We start from the raw sequence: 20,875 nt of genomic DNA on the forward strand, positions 1-20,875 counted from the left end.
GTCGTTCCATTACGATAAAATCCCTCTTGAACATGTCGACACGTGGATACAAATGACGTAGCATCTCCTAGATAGTCATTCTCACAATATTGAATATTCAACCGCTTCATCGGTCTTCGTTTCTATCAAGAGTCTCGGCAGAGTCTCGCGCCAAGTCTACTTTGAGTCATCGTGATAAGTATTCTTACCACCTATTTTATATCCGTTTTTTGTGCATTTACAGAATGGAAACATATTTCTTTGCGGTTTTTTTTCTCATTTCTGATAGTATATTAATGGGTATTCAATACTCCAGGGTAATTATTGCGATATAATGTACAATGTTATTGTTAGAAACAAATTGATTGAAAAACAATCGTGATTGATTCATTTCCTAGAAAGTTAACTCTCTACACGTATACACGTTTTACATAAATTATTAATTTTTGGGCTCGCTGATTACGAATTTGAAATGAGAGTTCGAAAATTCGGCACGGCGAATTTAATCAGCGACCCCGAAAATTCTGCATAGAGTTTTTTGACCGGATTCAATCAAATTTGAATTTTGCGTCCGCCGTGTTGGATCCACCATTTTGAATTTTCAAAATCTGATTTCAGATTCTTAATCAGCGAGCCTGAAAATCTTGTTATGAAAGTTGACTTGGCACAATAATTTGTGACTGAAGGGGTTAATGAATTCTACGAATATATTTGCACAAAGGGAATCAAGTCTTTCTCTCATTCATTTACATTATGTGTAAGAAACACGGAAAAATAAATCACTGTTTTGTAATCTCCGAATTATTTCAAAAGGGTTTGGTTTCCAAAAACTAAGTGGATATCTTATCGTTTGTTTATCCAGTTCACCGATTATCAGATAATATTCCCACAAAGTTGCGGATTAATTGTCTTTTTACTGTAAAGAATAAGAAATTAGAAATAGAGAAAAATACGCTTGTAAAAATCTCTTGCAAAGTTATTTATCAAATCTGCGTAAAAAAACATGATTTCAATTTTTCCTTCTTCCGTGCAGATTTGTGTTTCAAAAAAAGAGGGGTAGGGATAAAAAACTGCAATTGTCGACTTATAGAACGATCAGAGTATCGAATTTTCATAGACGCGAAAATTGTATTCGTAGAATTTAAAAATGTGGAAAGTTCAAGTACCGAAAATTGACAACATAATAAGAAAACGAAATACAGAAACACAAAGCATAGAAAGGTCAAACATGGAACATGTTCTGTGATGTGATTCTATATATTATCGAGAGGAATTCTGACGATTCTACAGTTTGGAATCCTATGTTCCGACCTTTCCAATCTTTCACGTCTCCATACTTCGACTTTGAAAATTTTTAAATTCTATCTATCGTATTTTGCTTTTTTAAAAATTCGATATTTTGTCCCATCGATTGTTTACTCTTTCTATACTTCTATCCCAAATGCAAAGTCGCGAAAAGCAAAGCAACGAATCGGTTCGATGACGCCGCATCATCGCCAAGGTGAGTGGGAGTAAATTGTCACCGAGAATTCTAATCGCCAGGTGCATATGTGAGATCGCATAAATACGCCTGCAGGGTAACCGAGTTCGTAGTTGTTATCGGGGTCGTTTTTGCCCCTCACACGAGTCGGAACAGAAGTAAACTTTGGCTCGCGTTCAAGTATCTATTTTCGTATTTAGCGTTTTCAACAACGCACGCACCTTGCTGCTGCTGCGTGCTGCAGCACGCGTGCTCTTAATTTTGCGTAAAGATAACGACTCTGCGTACTGTCACTCTCCTCTTCCTTTCAACTCTTCCTTTTATCACCGTGAAAGCTCTTCTGCGGCACAGAAGGCGAAAACACTACGCAAGCGGTTGAGACGAATGACGCTTACTCGGAATAATTATACACCGGATGAGACGGAGAAAGAGAGAAAGAAACAAAGAAAAAAAAAAAAAAAAACCGTAAGAACAATCGATGTATAAAACTTGTTTTGGTGTTTTTCCAATCCACTTATTCAACCTTTTTTCCTCATCCTCGACGTAATGTAAAACTTCGTCAAATCAATCAATAGATTTATTTTCAACTCAGTCAAAGCTTCGATCATCATTATTGATAGACCTGTGTGAATATAGAGGTTTTTTTTACTCTCGATATGTGTATAGTAAAAGTATGAAATACCCAACTTTGCTATTGATACGTGACGTAAATATGTGCTATACGATCGATCGACGTTAATGAAAAGACTCTCAAAATAACAAGATTGCACACGAATTTGTATCAAACTATTTACGAGCCAGCGAATTAGTTGCAACGTGATCTACTATTTTTTTAAATAGGTCACCTCATTATATTCTCAGTAATCTTGTTACATAATGATAGAGCGTTTTTAAAAAGCCGGCAAGATCATTAGGCCGGGAAAATAATATTTTGTAAGTTAATAAAGGGGCTTCAAATAATAGCGTGTCAATTTCTTTGAGATGCTGAAGAAATAGGCAAATCCGGAAGTGAAGCAACGCGTGATAGGGAGGAAATGTGGCCATCGGAAAATGCATTTAACGAAGTTAATTAGTCGGACGATAAAACATTTCATTCGATTTTACTACGAGATAGCCACACGTTAAGTATATATTAAATTTATACACATTTGCAAGCTAGGATGATTTTCTTGAAAATTCTAGAAAACCAGAGATTTATTAAAATTATAAACAAGAGCTCGAATATCGATCCTTATTTGCATTTGATTAAAAACGTGGACGAAAATCTGGTAGATTCATTCCATATATTTTATTGGGAAAACAGTTTTTTACAAATCCGCTGAAATATATTTTTCTTCTTTAATAGTCCTACTCGTTGATCAAAAACAATATCAGTACATTATTGAAAAATTGAATATTCAATGATATACCAATTTAAAAAAAAATTAATAAACCAAACAATAACATTGTGAAACAAAATTTTGAAGCAATTTTAAATCGATGTGTAATAATTTTATTATCTTTATTTATTTATTTTTTTTTATTCCGACGTATTAGGAAAAAATGTTTGAAATAATTGGCCAGCAAAAATTTGCATAAACAATGTTTTCATCGCATACACTATCGTCTCTGTCACTTTTTTATCTTTCGACAAAAACATGGAATCCGGCAACGGCGAGGATGAGAGAATAGACGACAGAGTACATAACGTACCATGTACCTAATTTACGAAAGGGATACATGCGCGATATAGGTATACTCGTGACTAAACTCGCACGTGTTTGACGTTTAGAAAGCAAGGCAAGAGCTGTTGAGAGCCAGCCATAAGCATCGGAGGCATCCAGGCATTCAGCCCTAGGTTGCGCAACAGCCGCGGGATTATTCTAGACTTCGGATCTCATCGAGTATAATTATACCTGTGTAGAATTATAGGTGATGTACGACACATACTCCGAAAAGTAATTAGAACGAGCAGGCCATCTTATCCTCTACAATAATTAACGTGTTTGCAAGTTTGACTCGATTATCCAGAAATAGAATAAAATTGTCGATTAATATTGAGGAGAAAAGTAGTTTCAGTCTTTCTTATTGCACGGCAAATTTTCACGGTAATTATGCCCTCGTTTGCAGTAATTTATAGTGTATGTATATATTAAAACAAAAAAAGGAAGTACGAAGGAAAGAAAGGAAGGAAGGAGATAAAGAAGAAGAATCTCGTCGCGACGCTTGATTAAGAGCCGGTTTTACTACGGCAGTGGAAACGGGTATAACGTGTATACATTTCCAAGTATAAGTGTAGCTGCAGAAGTAAGCACGGGCGTATAAAAAATACCATCTGCCAGTATAACGAAATAGGCGCGATTTTTAATCCGACATTTTGATCCGTTGACGCGATACTTTCACAGGGTTAACTCGGGTCGTATATAACCCTAGGATATTTTATACCCCGTCACCTTTATACATGAGATCCCATATATTTTTACAACACTTCCTTGACTATTCTTATCTGCTCCCTTAGAATTGTTCAGATTCTTCAATTTCGTTCAAAGGCAATCTCGAGCTTTCCATCACGGGAACAAGAATCACGCCTGCTTTCTCGGAGCAGATATTCGACAACTAAGAGATGAAAATTTTCCGGAAATGAATATTATATCGGAATAAAAATTTTGTTGAAAAATTCGAATTTCTTAAATTGGATGGTTCAGCTCACCGAATTTTCTTTCGTTACACCTTGGACGAAATTTAACAATGGTATCTCAAACGATTCGAAAGTTCAGGGCAATTAAATTGAGACAAGTTATATCGGGTTATCGCATGTGGCAAACGAGCAGATTTACTTAAGGTTAAACAGAGAACGGAGTGCAGGCGCCGTTTGCGAACAAGTTTCCATTTGCGGCGTTGTAGTACAAACGTTACGTAGATTATAGGTGGTACACTAACTGGCATCACGTGGAAAGTTACCGAACAAAACGAATTCTGATGCAGCAGATACCTGGACGCGGGCACGATACATAATACATGGTTGTACATGGACGAACTATACGTTGGTAAAATCGACTTTATAATCCACATCCCAAAGCGAAGCTTAACTTTGTAACATGTTGTACACACCGCTCTAACACCATCCGCGAAGAGTTTGAAAAACCGCGTTGCATACCAATGATCAATTTTATATTCTAGTAGAGAAAAAATTTTCAATCAAAACATTTATCCTTAAATCGGATAATTGTTTCATTAATATGACTCTTGAAATTATTTCGCGCAATAATTTCCTCGTATTAGAATTCAAATTATATCTCGTTTCCCGCGCATTCGCGAAGAACACGATCCACGCGGTGATTCGCTGCAGACGAATGACGTCACCGCTCCATCACGTTTAACGGACAATTCTCCTAGGATTTCAACCGGATTACGTTACGTCAGGTTGTCGAAACTGAAAAAGAGACTGGAATGTAAAGAAAAAGGACATCATGATAAGTTTCCAAGTTACGACGAAAGAAATCCTTCGATTAAAAGACCGGAAGACAGCCTATTGTAAACACTTACGTCAACATGGGCTAGGTAAATACAATAATAATATCCATGTGTAATTCTTGGCTGATACACACCAACCTATAATAATAATAATAACAATAATAGTAACAATAATAATAATAATAACGTGAAAAAACTGGATGTTCGAGTTTTTCCTGCGAATATATAAAAGTTGAGAATATCCCGGGGGGTCTGCGGAATAAGAGTGCATAACGAGTGTGGATGGGTTGCATATACGCGGTCTTGTACTTCATTTGTATAATGTGTAGTGTTATATAGGTAAGAGGAGCAGGATATCCGGAGAGAGAGAAAGAGAGAGAGAGAGAGAGAAGATTAAGAGGTGAGAACACTAGATGCGCAAGGCTTTGTACTCGTCTACCCTCTACTGCGAAAACTGATACTTCCGTTACGCTGATGTTTCCTGTGGTATTTGTTCAACGCAACCCCTCCACCATCCAATTTAATGGAGCATAGAAAACTACCTTCGAATATGGCGCTGCGCCCGGGCAACCCTTCAAATTCAATGTTTCTCGATTTGATGAAAATGGTCGGAAAAACTGATGGTTGACATTCAATTTTTTCACTTTGCGTCAGCGTCTTGTTACTATTATCGTCGATTTTATGTCTTTTTCAGTTAAAAAACAAAAAAAAAAACGCTTTCTCCACAAATTAGTGTTCTTATTGTTAGTATTGAAATTCTCAGAAAATAAAAATTTGTGAGCGATCTTTGACATGAGAAACGAACGGAAGAACGTTTGAAAAAATTCGTTCTACAAATTGATTTTCGCACGGAATTTCGGGGCAAGAGATCGCAATTTCAAGCTCCTAAATGGTTATTTCTTAAGCTTCGTGGGTGAAAACAATGTAAGCATAGAAGAAAAAAAGAGCGTCAACTAATTCAGACCTAACAATCCGCACGAGGAAAGGAATTCTCAAATTTATATTCACCGTTTATTTATCCACTTATTTATTTTCAGAGAGTCTCGTTAAAAGTCCCCGAGGAATTGAGTTGAGCTTTAATTAGTACGGGGAATTCTGTCTGTTTAAAACTCCAATGATACGTTTTATGCTCCGCTTATTATAGATATATAAGGCTTCAAATCTAAACACATTTGACGCAGCAGCAGCAGTACTCAATACGTCTGTGTTTAAATAAATACACGAGATATTTATTTTCTCGTCGAGTGCATCAGAGAATTCACAAATTCCGTATCTATTATTGTGAGCGTACCTTTCCGTAAAACGTATAATTTCATTCCACGTAAAATTGAAAAAATAAACTCAGACCAATGTATTTTCAGAATGGATTCAAATACTCGGTATTCGCGGTGAAATTTACTTTGGAAATATGATACGTTAATAAAAATGAACAGCGTGCGTTGTATCGAATATAAACTGTCTCGTTTCTATCCAATCATTCGATGTTGAACATAATTTTTTTTTCTTTTCTTCATAACATTTCTCAGTTCCCTTTCGCCTAATCAAAGTTTATCTTCGACATACTGTTAGATACACATTTAAACGTGAACCGATCTGCAGTATCGGGAAACGCGTTCGACGTGATTCCATTACTTTAAAGTACCCTTCTTCCCTCATGTGACGTATCGTCATATTTGATACACACGTGGGAGAAGCAGGCAGCCATAACGATGCTGCCAATCGATGCATGAAAGTACCACTTTACAATCTAGACATACGACGTAACTCGATATAATACATATTTAAATATACATGAGATATACGTATATACTTACAGCCATACGCGCGGCTTTTAGAGCACGTGACAACGAAATAAAAAAAAAAAATTAAAAATAAAAAAATTTTTTAAATTTTTTACCAGAATTTCAATGGATACGGAATTTCAAACACCACTATTTTACTTTTATCTTAACAGGTTTTCATCCGACTTTCTGTTTTTTTTTTTTTTTTTTTGTTACACGTGTATAATTACAAGTTTATACTAATTGTATCGATAATTCTCAAAAACGAATTTCAACAAACTACCTGCAGAACTGTTTTACAAGCTCGTCGTTAAATCGAAAATTCAAATTCGTAATCTAAGCTTCGAGTAGTTAATTTCTTGTCCTGAATTAAAACCCGTGCAAGGATCGAATTTACTGAAAGAAATTCTCGTTTATCCCGGAAGATTTTCGCCTGCGCGTTAAGGCGATGAATATTATTCGCGATATGCGGTTCGTTGATACTCGATAAATTCTTACGTATCTAGCTTGTAATATATCTATACCGCGCATCATGAAAGTCAAGGAAGACCGCGTCGGAAATCGAGCGATATACTCGTATATACCGATACACATATTATACATTGATGCGGATATCTTACACACACCTACTTATCCACTTCATAAATCATGCATGCGATTTGTGGTTTATGTACATTGTATGCACATACGAGATACAGGATACCCAATATTACATATGCATACTCGCAATACTTCAAATGCAAACGACGCGGCGATTATTCGCACGAGATTTATGCGATTATTAAGCTATATCAATACGTAGGTATTCTATTTTTCACTAATTTTAAAAGGTTGGTTTTTTTTTCTCTCTCTTTCTTTTTTTACCCACGCATAAATTCTTGCTTAACGTATAACGTGAAATGAAAATAACAAACGAAGAAGAACGACGGAACGAATGGACAAACGAATTAAGGATAAAATAAAAAACGAGCGTTAATAAAACCTCACTGATCGGAGTTACAGATTCCCTGACGGAAACTCAAGACCAGGTGCAACAGAATCGCCGTCCCAGGTGCGTTTGTGTACTTTGTCCTGGTGTTCCCAAATCTTGCACCCTGCCTCGAATAATCGTTATACTTTTATAGTCGATTTCACCCGCGAGTATCGAAGTAATTGTTCCACAAACCAAACCCAAAGACTCTTGTCAACTTGCCATAAAACCATGCGAATGTCCGTATACGAAATTGGGATCCATTCGGGGAAAATTCACACCGCTTAATTATCACTCTTCTTTCCCACGTCCGTAAGTTGCGCTGATAATTTATGGTCTTACCCCTTGCAATTTGCGGTTTTGAATTCGCGGTTGGGTAAATATATCGCTCAAAGTGATCGAGGTATACATCGTGCACATGGGCCAGGTGGCACCAGATGCGCGAATACGAAAAGACGGTTCAAACAATGTTCAGCCCTCCTCCTGCGATGAAAGTTTCGACTGAGGATTACGAGGACAGCTGCGTCTGTCCTGACGTCGATCACGAGGAACTCTCCTGTTAGTTTTCGAATGACGGGTATAACGCGTTATGGGGCATTCCTTTTCCGACGAGCCAACCAACGAAACTCTCGGCAAACGACGCGGGAGCGATTGATTTATACTCGTGGTTACATAACTGGAGTTTTAGGTTCCATTCGGATCACTAACGGTGAATCTTCGTTCATTCGTGTACAGATTTCGTTTATAGGTGGATTGAAACTAGCGGAATTGATAAGAGAAGAAAGTCTTAGGTTACATATGCGACGACTTTTGATAGATATTATCAAAAAAGAAGAAGAAATGTCTTTACGAAGACATGCGATTGGACTTTGTAATGCTCAAAGATTGACCTGTTACTTTTGGAAATATGCGTATAGTACATTGTAAGAGTATACCTTGATATCCTTAAACAGGAAAATGGATGCAGTTTTGAACATCAAAGGTCGATATCAAAGTGCAGTCTCATTATACCGGTAAGGTGTACCATGAATTCCTAAAGTTAGGGAACGAATCGTCAACCATGAGGCCCGAAAGCTTATCGTCATTCCAAATTTTGACTCGCGGGTAGATTAAACTCGCGATGTGACATTTATCATGATTTCGTACTTCCGAACCACGATTGGCAAAAATTCTCACTCAACACGAGCATATTCTCTTACTTACCAGAAAGATTTAGTTGTTGTCATTGTTATATATGTACAATTCTCGAATATTCTCGTGCACATTTTTTGTCGTAACCAAAAAATACACGCAATTCCAAGTGAAAAGTGAAAACGAGTTTTCTACCTGTAACCAGAAAATCGACTACGAGAATTTTCGAACTGTAACTGTAGACGGACGAACCTCGCAGGTAGAAAAAACGACTGAATCCTTTGAATCGGGGGTGGGGGAAGAAGTTCAGGGACGTACCTTTTGGGCCTTGCAGGCAGCGGCGAGGGGCAGCACGTCGTGGGGATGAGCGGCGTGTCTGTCCCGAAGGCACAACGAGCATGCGGCGCTTTTGCACATCGCGCAGTAGAGGCAAACCATTTCTGTAGGATGTTCGGCGCACCCCGTCGAACCCGGGTCACCCGGTCCTCGTTGCCTCGTCGAAGAGGACTGCCAGCTGCCCCTTGGTGGTCCGAGGTTATGAGCGGCCAGGGGCCCTCTGTTGGGGTGACAAGATTCTCGGCAGGAGTCGCAGTAGAGAACCTGAAAGTTTGCGGAAAGGTTCGTATCAATAACAAGGATTTTAGTGATCGTCGGGAAAAAATATCGTTTCTTCGATTAATCGAACTTGCCTTATAATAATTCTCCAGGCAAATCGGTATATGAATCGAAACCGTCGACTAATCGATTAGCTGGAAAAACGATTAATCGAAAAATTCAATTAATCGCGCTGCACTTGGTAGAAGCAACGCGGTACAATATCAAACCGAACGTAGTAATCGGGACTGTTTGTTATAATTAGGGGTCGATTAACCGATTTAGCTGCTATGTAAACAGATGCTCGAATGGATTCATTGATTATTTATGCTTGAATAGAGACAGTTGGTGATAATCGGATATAGATTCCAGGTGTATTAGTAAACGGCTAATCAAGTGGACACAGATACCCTTTGAGGTGTTATTATGTCATACGGAATGTAGCCAGATTTGATAAATGAAAGTGACCGAAATGAGCCGTGAAAAGAAAAGTAAAAATTAATTTATCTACATGTTATACGTCGTTGAAAATGACTAAATGTGACCACAAAATCCATCGCTGAATTTTTATTGTTCTCTTACGTTTCACGAGAGTTTATAGTCAATTGATTAAAAAAATTCTGAATTTATTGGTTAGGATGTATATGTGTTTGGGATATACAATTTAGAGTAATTCAAATATCTGTCAGCGTATAACGGAAGTATATGAAAAGAAAAGAGAAATGAGAAAAGGAAGATAAACAAAATCGAATTCGGTTACTGTACAGATACATGCGGAGAGATTCATCATCGACGAAACTTGAGTTGTTTGTAAATGCTCGAATTTCAGTTAGAAAATTCAGTCAGTTGTTTTTTGCGACTCGTCAAGAAAGGTTTCTCTCAATTAGGGTACGACCTTTGATAAGACCAGAGTGAGTTTGAGTTTCTCAATGTGCCTGTGTTACGTATGTAATTCAACGGAGTTAATTCGGAAACAATGATACCTAACAAGAACAACAACAAGAACAACGATAATCCTACCTGGAGGGATCTCAAATGAGCCAAGTTGAGCCATTATATTTGATATAGAATTGAATGACAGGGTAACTAATGACACGAGGGATCCTGAGGTAAGCCCTTCGTTCGAAACCCCCCGTTTTTTAATCTCATCACACGATATACGTCAAAACGTGGAGAGATTATGGATGATGAATATACTTCGCCGTTTTTTTACGTCATCCCGGAGAGATCAACAACAGCGGAAATGTCATACGGCCAGTTCTCTCTTTGAAAAACACAAATAACATTATGCAGAATACATGACGACAGAAAAATCTCTACAGAGCAATACACGTGTACCTGTGTATCTATTCTAATCCCAGAGTTGAAAGTGTTTTTTTTTTTTTTTTTCTTTTCATATGTATATACCAATATTTTATTTCTTCTGACACTAGGTGGGGCTTTATTTCAGGCGGTCTACAATTAAACTAATCTCACCGCTGAACGGAGGTGAGATGAGAGTAAGGGTAACAACATTCTGCGAAGAACTGGGTTAAGGTGGGCGAGTGAAGTGAAGAGACTTTTTGGCACACACCTCCAAAGAGGAAATAGCATCTAACAAGGTAGAAGAAGCGGGAGAGAGGAGCAAAGAATTTATCGCGGAGGTTTCCCTTTCGGAAGTTCGAGGGACGGACAGAAACGGAAATAGTCGGTTAAACAGTTCTCTTGACAAATATATAATCCTGTAAACTGTCGAACAACTGTAATTAAACTCGGATCAACACAGCTGTCCTATCAAGGCCGGGGAACGCGATGCTGGTGGTTCAATTTCATTGTTTGAATCACGTCGATGATCGTGAAGAACCTTTATTCGAACCCCGTAAAAGGACTCGTGGGACTTTGTCATCTGTAGACGCGTTTTTTGCAAAATACGGTTTCAAGCAAATACTGCTAAGTGGGACTGGATTTTCACCGAAATTGAAGTAAAACCCTCGGTTCATCTCTCGGACATCAAAGAGCCCGGGAAGTTTGCGCACTTTCGTATTTGCACAGATTTTTAGCAAATTTTGTACTTGTAGATTTGTCGATGACTGACTCTGATCGGCTAAACAACGGTGAAAAAATTGGGTGACTTGATTCCTGCTACTCAAGAGATCCTGTGCAATTTAAACGGTTTCTGCATTTTAAGACGCTATTGAGATTGGATACATTCCATTAAAAGATTCGATTGTTGAACTCGTGAATTTTAAATCGAACGAGAACGTTCCGAGTGCCAAACTTCGAGATCCTTTCTGCCACAAAATTTCCCTGTGGGATTCTCAGATTTTCCAAGTTTTCCAGGTCACCCTAAACTCCATTAAGATCCGATATTCTGAATCAAATCCGGCAACCCAGAATCGAATTCTAATGTTGAAACGTACGACCATTCGATGTTTTCCTACACTTTATGGGGTTTTTAAGTTTTCGAGATTGTTTTAATCACACGACTTCCGTTAAAATTCGAATATTGAACCACTCCGAACCTAATGCGGATTTTAGAATACTGAATAATCCCGTCCTACGATTTTTATGCCCACTACGAAAACGGTTTTACAAGTTTTCGAATTCATGACCATGAAGTTAGTAACATTAACGTAAGTAACGAAACATTGGGGAAAAAAATTACTATTTTGCAATTTTGTAGTGACTTTGAAATGGCTAAGTGTTGAAAATATGAATTACCGATTTGCCTTATTATAATTTACTGCATTTCAGAGACTCCTAAAATTACGAAATAACGGGTTTTCCGAAACGTAAATCATTGCAATAACGTTACTAACTTCAACGTCATCCGAATTCGTGATAAATTGTGTTAAAATTTGAACACAGAATTCAGAAATATTTACTCCGAATTTGAAATAACCAAATACCCCCCAAAAGACACTTCTGTCTGTTAGTTGATTATACCTCAATTTCGTTAAAGGCGTACTATACTAAACTAGGGAAAAAATTGAATAAATCACGAGATCGAAGTTAGTAAAGTTATGATAGCCAAGCACGACAAAAAAAAGTGTCTATTTTCCAACTTTAGAATGACTGCAAAATTTGATCAGGCTGAAGTTTGTAACGGTAATGTAACGATACATCTTTGGAAAAAGTCGTTATTTTACAACTTTAGGATTACTTTAAATTTCGTAAACTGTTATTACAGCATATCATCAAACTCAGATTCTGTAAATTCAAGTTTTTCAGGTGTTCGAAAGGTGCAAAATAATAATTTTTGTTACAAAGTCTCGTCACATTAATGGCAGTAACTTCAGCCTTGTAAAATTTGGGCATGTTTTCCTTGATTATGTTCTACCGTATCTCGTACAATCCCAAAGAGTGATCGTAATGAAACGTTAATCCGATTGAATGAAAAGAAACTCTAGTGGCGTGATGTGAACGTCGAATTGGCTCACCTCGCACTGTTCGCAGGCGACGGTTGCCTCCCGAGGGTCAGCCTCGCACATCTGACATTGAAGCCTGACGTTCCGGGCCTCTTGGTACTTGTCAACGATGTGCTGCATGGCCCTGTACTTGGGTAAATTGTGCGCACCACCCTCGTCAAAGTAGACCATCTTCTGGCAAACAGGACATGCAAGACAGAGGGTACCCCCGGAGGGTGGAAACCCTCCGTTCCCCGGTGTGCCGACGTAGCTTCCGGGTCGCGAGGAGGTCGAGGTACTGCTGCAAACGACCCCCGAATCGGTTTCCGACAGTATCGATAGCTTATCGGCCTCCTGGTCGGGCCCGTTTCCCGCCGGATCGGGGGCGCAACATTCCGGCTGTGAATCGGGGGGGGCCTGAAGGCCCACGGCACAAGAGAGGCAGAGCGCGTGCCAGCAGGGCAGCAACACAGGCTCGGAGAAAAGCTCCTTGCACGAGGGGCATCGCAGCTCGTCCTCCATGCCGAGCGTCGGAACCACAAGGTCTCAAGTCCTCGGCTCGGCGCCGATCGGTGTTTGAGGATTGGTTCACCTCACGAATCGGCGCATCGCACGACACCTTATCACAATATCATCTCCCCGTGGAGGCACTGAACTAAAAAACTTCTCGTTAGTACAATAACGAGCTGCGATTCGGTTTTTTTTTTTTTATTACAATTTTAAATAATATATAGCACTCTTGTGTTACTTGTAGACTTTCCGGCGCGAACTTCACCCCGGTCCCGTTTCCTCGTTCAATTGAAACCGCACTTGCACTCCTCGGAACCAATGTCGACCCGACGCACAGCTATGCATCCAGGAGAGACGTCAAGCTGGCCCGAACGGCAGGCTGCCACTGGGTTGACTGACTCCCGGTTCTCGGACTGAACGCTGCTGCGCAGACGGTCCACGCACGGATTCCTCTCAGGACCGTAGAAAGGGGGTTTATCTACTTGTGAACGTTCGTTTGGGGCGCCGTCGATGACGTGACGAATCTTCCTTTTGTCTGTTGTCTGAAAACCGGGCAGCTTCACGCCCTTGAGATTATTTTTGTTATGGTAATAGGTATTCTACGGTCGAAAGTCGAGAGTATTGACAAATCGGCTTACTTGAACTCAAAAACGACCGTTCGCTCGGTGTATCTACGAAAATAGCTTGTAAACACGGGTCTGCCAGTTCCATAGACTTATACCATTCAGAGATCATTTGCTGTGCTCCAGGTCGCAGCTATGTGGAAACAAACGTACAGTCGAGACGATTATGAAGCATAGAATTAACCATTTCTTGGACTCTATATTTTTCTAAGCGTTTTAAGGGCGTTAAGGGACTGGTTGTAATCGGGGATATCAACGAATTTTTCAAACGTTTGAGCTACGCTGAAAGATGAAAGAGTCTTTGGAGAAATAAGCAAAACTGAATTCTTCACGGATTTACGATCAGAGGTGAATGCAGTTAAAAGTATAAACTCTGGAAACTACCAGATAATATAATCAACGTACAAATAAAGAATATATAACTATATACATTATATATGAGTCGTTGACTCGCCAGCACGATTTCCTGCACCATGTACCGATATAGGTGTTCTCTTTCAAGCGATAAGGAGACACTTTTACTGTCGCTACACCTGTGGAGATATGTTACAAAAAAAAAATTGCTACACCATTGCAGGTGTCCAATTGAATTTTCAGTGATACTATTTGCATCAGCCTGATTACCTGTCTATTGATTGAACACAGTTACTTCGATCCATTTTTTTGTAATAAAGTGGAATATCGATCATTCAGCGGTGTGTGTTACTTCAAACCACTATCGATCCATTGGTAAAACCGTAAGATAAGCAGCCCCTCATGTTTGCTTGGGATTATCCAGCGAGGAAAAATACACAGTTGAGATATACGTTGGTATAATAGCGCTGCAGACAGTACCGGAATGAAAGACGTATCTACCTGGGTTGAAAATTATTTTAAAGCTTAAGTAGAATAAAAATTGAACAACGACGAAGATAAGAAGCGCTGAAAATTCTACACTATTATAAAATAGGACAGCATGTCAACTTTCCTATTATACACTGTACTGCACCAGGTAGTTCATATTTTACGATCTTGTATCACCGCACCTAATCTGCCGTAGCGTCGTTCTTTTTCTTCTCCTCGGTACAACTCTTGTAGCCCTGAACCATTCTCCGGCACCATTCTTTGTTGTCGTTTTTTAAACAACATACCCACCCAGGTATATGGGTATAAACTTCGTTCCATCGAAAGTCGAACGTCGAGTTGCATCGGACGGAGAGTGGAGATCTGCTTCCAAGGACAAGGGAGGGGATGAAAAGGGCCAGTTGCATGATGGACCCCTGGAAGCGTCGAGTCTTGTCATTGTCGGGGCCCGATCAAGCATGCAAGTCTCCGACAAACATAATTCTACAGTAATCGCGTGTGCTTCGGTTATCAATCCAAAAAAAGCATCAAAGTTTTGATAGCCCGTGAACCGTCCGTCGGTTTGCGATTTCCTCTGCTAGACCTTATCGATTGCAAACGTATTTAACCGTATGAGTCTATATTATCAAAAGAGTACGGGGATTAAAATTGAAACTTAAAAGTGATTTCAGGAGTGTTTAACTATAACTAGCAAATAGGTATGGCAAAACGTAAAGTTCAGCGGATAAGGGGCCCTAAATTTGAATTTCAATTGCGTTCGAATCGAAGTAGTGGTTTGAACATTGGCAGATTAAACCGCCTCAATTATTCACTCGAGAGTTTTGCAATTGGAGTTCATTAATCTTGAGTCTATATTCTAACTAGAACAAGCGTATTTCCTTGCGTAATAGGCAGTGACGATATTTTGCAAGTTCGCGATAGTAAAGAACACTCGCGAACGCGTCTCGTTCGAACAGCTTCACCGTCGTGACGTTGGAAGAACAGTGGCGCCACTTGCCGATGTTAGTAATCGAGATAGCAAGCGCCGTCGCAGCAAGAGCCTCGCATACGTCGACACGACGTCATCATGACGTCATTAATGAACACCGGTGACGATTTGCCAAATTATTTTACACATCAGATATTTAAACCAGTTAAAGAGGGGGGGATCCGATGATCATAATCTCTACTACGCACCAGTCAGTAGTATCGATAAAACAGTCTGACGCAAAAGTGTCTGGCAGGCGTTTCTGTTTCGAAACTTAGAGCTCAGTACGATTTGACGTGTCGTCGAAAGGCTGCGTGTAATTTTTGCAGCAAGCGCGTCCGTTGTACGTCCTTGACCATCGCGCTAATTGCATAACGTTATTCTTGACCTTCGCGTATTATTCTGGAAACCACTTTATTCGTTAGATAGACGTGCGCTACCTGTACAAACGCGCCTTGTACTAATCGAAATCGGATTGACAATTCCTCGAGTCAAAATCAAATTTGGAATTTCAGTTACTATTTAATTTACATGTTATTGTTTCTGTAGTAAGAATTGAATCCTGGGGTTTGGACTTGGGAGCGGACAGTTTCGTCAAAGATATCGAAAATCCACGAAGCTTGAAGCGACAATGAAAGGCTAATCTTACACCGCCTGAGGAAAAGTCGTTGGATGTGTCAATACGCATGAAATTCTTATCTGTAAACGCTGCATTGTATATAAAAATCGATAAGAACAAAATATTTCCTCGTCAACGTGGATCGGTCACGCATATGCCAAATGATCCCAGTGTAGTATTTCGACACTGCTGATTGAACCCACACACCCTGAGAAATTTCCTCGCTTTCGTAACATTTAATTGGTTATTCGCGCGCAAAAATTAAATCCCACGATCAAAATGTCTGCAAGCTTCCTGATACGTTTGTCGGCTCGAAAACCTGCCCGGCAATTGGCTAAATTATACTCAACTAGCGGAACCAGGTTGGTATTCAATTCTGTAAGATATTACAGTGAATATTTACTCTTCCATAAATAGATTTACGCAGTCGACAGACAGTGGATGATTCATATAATTTCGAATTCGTTCGAATTCGGTTTGAAATTGAAAAGAATAGAAACGTTCGTCAACCCGTTAAACAGCGATGCGGTTTCAATTTGATAATAACCGTATTTTTCCCAGTCTTTTTTCCTGTTTTCCATTTGGGATAATTAACACATCCTCATGTTAGTATAATAAGAAAACATCAAATCGATACTTGGTAGCAACAGATATTGTCTAGCCACGTTCGCGCATTCTAAATTAGAATAACAAACCGAATGATTTGAATTGTAGCCTGGACCATCCTGACACGTTCGATTTGGTGATCGTGGGCGGAGGCATAGTGGGATGCGCAACTGGAAGAGAAATGCTGACAAGACATCCAGGAATGAAAATAGCGATTGTCGAGAAAGAGAAGGACCTGGCGATGCACCAAACCGGACATAACAGTGGAGTGGTGCATGCCGGTATATATTACGCCCCGGGAAGTTTGAAGGTACGCGGTAATCAGAGGGCAAGAACGGCGGGAATTAAATTACAAAACATTGTTTTACAATGTAAGACAATTCACCATACCTTGATTTCAAACAGGCCAAGCTCTGCGTCGAGGGTGCAAAACTTTCGTACGATTACTTTGACAAACATGACGTTCCGTACAAGAAGGTGGGAAAGCTCATTGTCGCCAAGGATGAAAAAGAGGCGGTCAGAATAGACGAACTCTTTGATCGCGGGACGAAAAACAACGTTCCGGATCTCGAAGTCGTTGGAAAAGATCGTATAAAAGATTTCCAAACGAACATTCAGGTGAGGAGATATTCCGATGCATCCAGATGCTCGCACGACTCACATTCAATACAACTAATTCGAGACGTTTTAGGGCGAGAAAGCGCTCTGGTCACCCTGGACCGGTATCGTAGACTGGGGAGCGGTCTGCAAGGTCTTCGGAGATGAGTTCAAAAAAATGGGGGGTGAAATATTCCTTAATTCCGAGGTGACAGGGTTCACCGAAATGATAGAGTCCAAAGGCACACTTGGTAAACTGATGCCAATGGTTGTTCATACCAAGAATAACAAGGTTTGCATTGGACCTTGCGTCTGCTTACTTCTTTCAGTTGCGTTTCACGCAGTTTGGGCTTACATGATTGATTGAAATTTTACAGCACATTCCGACGAGGTTTGCTTTGACTTGTGCCGGATTGCATTCAGATCGCGTTGCGAAGTTGACAGGATGCGACGTGAATCCAAGGATCGTTCCGTTCCGAGGGGAGTACTTCAGGATGTCGGACACGACGAAGTCCCTCGTTACAACGAACGTTTATCCAGTCCCAGACGCCAGGTTCCCATTTTTGGGCGTCCACTTTACGCCCAGAATGTCCGGGGACGTGTGGATAGGACCAAACGCCGTCTTAGCGTTGTCCAGAGAAGGCTACAGGTGCGTAATCGGTCACGAAATGTTAGCATTACGAAGAATATCATCCGTTGAATATCATAACCTACCGCGATTTTCCAGTTGGACACAAGTAAACTTGAGAGACTGCATAGAGATGGCAACATTCCCAGGCTTGTATAAGCTCTGCTTCAAGTACGCGCTTCCAGGGGCAATGGAGATGATTAAATCCGTATTCCCTTCGCTAATTGTGAAGGACTTGCAAAAAACTCTACCTGGAATTACTGGGAAGGATATACTGAGGTACGTACACCTGTATAAACTGTAATGGATAACTTCTGAAATTTTACAGTCTTGACAATGCCATGTACAATTATACTCCATCTGTAGCGACAAGGCTGGAGTCCGAGCACAGGCTTTGAATAACAAGGGAGAGCTGGTGGATGACTTTGTCTTTGACGGAGGAGAGGGTAGCATTGGAAGCAGAGTAATTCACTGTCGTAACGCTCCTTCACCAGCGGCGACGAGCAGTATGGCCATAGCAAAGTACATTTCAAACAAGCTAGAAAACGATTTCAAGTTGTAAAGAAAATGTTTGATGATAGGACTGCTTAGTTTCTTAGTTTTCGAATAATTGTCTATGATTTTTTCGATTTAGCATATTATACGCGCATCCAAAGAGATAATAATTCTTTGCCAAAGAATCTCACCGGAACTTACTCGTGTCCACTGAGAAAACGTCAAATGTTGCATTAGAGACCTAAGAATTATTGAAAAACAAAGTGATCTTTGACGTAAAATCCATCTATTTATCATCGGTAATGATAATAACAATACAAACCGTGAAACCTCATCTGATATCAGAAGACTAATTTACAGTATGATACAATAAACAGTATAAGTATTTATACACTTTTATATCCTAGCTTTGGAAATAACAACTTGGTTATAGCTAACTTCGAGATGCTATTTTGTAAAATCTAAAAGTGTCATCCATATCTAACGTTACATAATACAGTATAATGAAATATAGATAAATGTGGTATTATGAAAAATATCCGGGAGTTTTCGCATCAAAGTGGACATTGAATGGCAGAGTCTTATAAAATTACAAGATATCTAAAAATACGTATAAAAAGGAGTCTGTACATTTAATGTCCAAATCTGCATGAGAATCTCGATATCTGTACATAAATGTACAATATATGTATATAAATAAATGTTATGTAATAAATATATCATATGGATGATCGTATGGATAATCAGATTATTCTCAGTCCCTTTAAAGATACTAAAAATTTCCTTCCTGCGAAATCCCAAGCCGCAGTCATGTGAAATCCCATGTTGGTCAGAACAACCATATACTCTGACATGGCAAAGAGAGAGTACACTAAAAATGTATTATTTTATAAGAAAGGTTAGGTTTTGAAGTTGTAAATTTAGCATGGACATATTTAGAACTCTTGAGATATTTCTCACCGTTCGCCTCGCAGTATTTATTGTGCCTGTAGAAAAAATAGCATGCCAATAGTATCGAAGACACATTAGCGAACAGCATACGCCATTTCCATTTGAATGAACTTGCTTCAACCGCATCTTTAGCTGGGCTTCTACAACTCCTCGTTATCATGCACGACAGGCTCATGTGCAACAAAGACATTATCAAGAAGGTGATGAACGATAACTTGTGAAGAGCTACAAAAAAATAATTTGGCGGTAAAGACTAATTGCTGAACAATCTTACATCGGCTCTCTATGTTTATTCTGTAATTCGCAGCAGCATTAAAGAGGTGAAATGATATTACGTACCATAATTGTCATGCGAAGACCAAAAACTTAAGGTAACTAAGGCAGTGTTTTCGATCGCATAAGCAGCCAGAGCTATATGAGCAACAAACTGCGCCCACTTATATACCGTTTCCTTATAGTGTCGATAGTACATAATCAGAACGAGTACCCTGGTGTGTGCTTGGATGGCAATTGCCGCCTTCCAGACGTCGCTTTGAGGCTTGTAGTGTCCAATGGCGGCAGAAATTGATGGAAGAAAATTGTACACCTGAAAATAATATACTGATTATTATAAGCTCGATTAAATGAAAAGGTACACAAGAAGGGTGAACCTGTTACCTCGCAGTGTGTGAAAGTAGCTTCTTTGAAATTGTACAGCACAGACCAGCAGACACAGAAGGCGAAACCTAAGAACGGAAGGGAGACGGTGAACCAGGCGATCTTCGAAAAAGGTATCAGCAAACGTAACCTTGTAGATGTTTCGCTGACAAGAGGAATGTACTCGGAACCAAATCTAGATGATTTCTCCATGGCGGTTAGCAAATTCCGTGTGATTATCTCCACCCTATGGCACTTAATTTTGTTTTTCTCTATTTAATAAACCGTACAATTGAGGTTAACTTGTGATTACCGCTGACAACCATTTTCGACTAGTGCAAAAAATCCGAAGGGGCATCTTTTTTTCGGTGCACATATTAAACTATCTAATCAGCTGCACATCAGCATTCTCACTATGCACTTCGGGTATATATTTTCTAAACTAATTGCAACTTTTGAACTCATTCTCTTTACTAATGTCATCGATTCGATGTCACCGTCGATTGCAAACAATCGTCTGCTATCAGTCGGTACCTCGATAATCGATTACTCAAGATAATGTATGCCAACTAATAAAAACAAAATACACTAAAATTAACCTGGAATCTCGTGGATTCTATCAAATT

The 20,875-nt window shown here is 39.5% G+C and overlaps 3 protein-coding genes across 4 annotated transcripts in view; 1 reads left to right on the forward strand and 2 right to left on the reverse strand.

Annotated features, from left to right (window-relative positions):
• Positions 1-13,837, reverse strand: part of LOC124178032 (E3 ubiquitin-protein ligase TRIM9) — a 52,249-nt gene extending 38,412 nt beyond the window's left edge. For both annotated transcript variants that reach the window (XM_046561105.1, XM_046561104.1), the window contains exons 1-2: positions 12,808-13,837; positions 9,113-9,394 (exon numbers count right to left, since the gene is read on the reverse strand). In XM_046561105.1, coding sequence (XP_046417061.1) covers positions 9,113-9,394; positions 12,808-13,296 — 771 coding nt within the window. In that variant the 5' untranslated portion in view covers positions 13,297-13,837. The remainder of the gene's footprint in view (positions 1-9,112; positions 9,395-12,807) is intronic.
• A 2,093-nt stretch (positions 13,838-15,930) lies between these two features.
• On the forward strand, positions 15,931-19,006 carry LOC124178983 (L-2-hydroxyglutarate dehydrogenase, mitochondrial). Its single transcript, XM_046562882.1, has 7 exons — positions 15,931-16,698; positions 17,051-17,252; positions 17,348-17,560; positions 17,634-17,831; positions 17,917-18,188; positions 18,267-18,446; positions 18,534-19,006. The coding sequence occupies exons 1-7, from the start codon at positions 16,616-16,618 to the stop codon at positions 18,727-18,729; spliced, it is 1,344 nt and encodes a 447-aa protein (XP_046418838.1). The 5' UTR covers positions 15,931-16,615; the 3' UTR covers positions 18,730-19,006.
• Positions 18,804-20,801, reverse strand: LOC124178986 (post-GPI attachment to proteins factor 2). The gene is made up of 4 exons (XM_046562889.1): positions 20,271-20,801; positions 19,953-20,199; positions 19,623-19,838; positions 18,804-19,533 (listed from the first exon to the last, which is right to left on the reverse strand). The coding sequence occupies exons 1-4, from the start codon at positions 20,460-20,462 to the stop codon at positions 19,406-19,408; spliced, it is 783 nt and encodes a 260-aa protein (XP_046418845.1). The 5' UTR covers positions 20,463-20,801; the 3' UTR covers positions 18,804-19,405.
• Between the last annotated feature and the right edge of the window lie 74 nt (positions 20,802-20,875).

This window comes from Neodiprion fabricii, chromosome 3 (genome assembly GCF_021155785.1).
Source record: "Neodiprion fabricii isolate iyNeoFabr1 chromosome 3, iyNeoFabr1.1, whole genome shotgun sequence".
Taxonomy (NCBI): Eukaryota; Metazoa; Arthropoda; class Insecta; order Hymenoptera; family Diprionidae; genus Neodiprion; species Neodiprion fabricii.

What these genes read in the sequence shown, in the direction of transcription:
- LOC124178983 (XM_046562882.1), top strand. Translation starts at nt 16,616, where the DNA reads ATGTCTGCAAGCTTCCTGATACGTTTGTCGGCTCGAAAACCTGCCCGG. An exon ending in TACTCAACTAGCGGAACCAG is followed by an intron (nt 16,699 to 17,050) that starts GTTGGTATTCAA and finishes TTTGAATTGTAG; the next exon opens with CCTGGACCATCCTGACACGT. An exon ending in TTCATACCAAGAATAACAAG is followed by an intron (nt 17,832 to 17,916) that starts GTTTGCATTGGA and finishes GAAATTTTACAG; the next exon opens with CACATTCCGACGAGGTTTGC.
- LOC124178986 (XM_046562889.1), bottom strand. Translation starts at nt 20,462, where the DNA reads ATGGAGAAATCATCTAGATTTGGTTCCGAGTACATTCCTCTTGTCAGC. An exon ending in CTACTTTCACACACTGCGAG is followed by an intron (nt 20,200 to 20,270) that starts GTAACAGGTTCA and finishes TATTATTTTCAG; the next exon opens with GTGTACAATTTTCTTCCATC. An exon ending in TAAATACTGCGAGGCGAACG is followed by an intron (nt 19,534 to 19,622) that starts GTGAGAAATATC and finishes ATACATTTTTAG; the next exon opens with TGTACTCTCTCTTTGCCATG.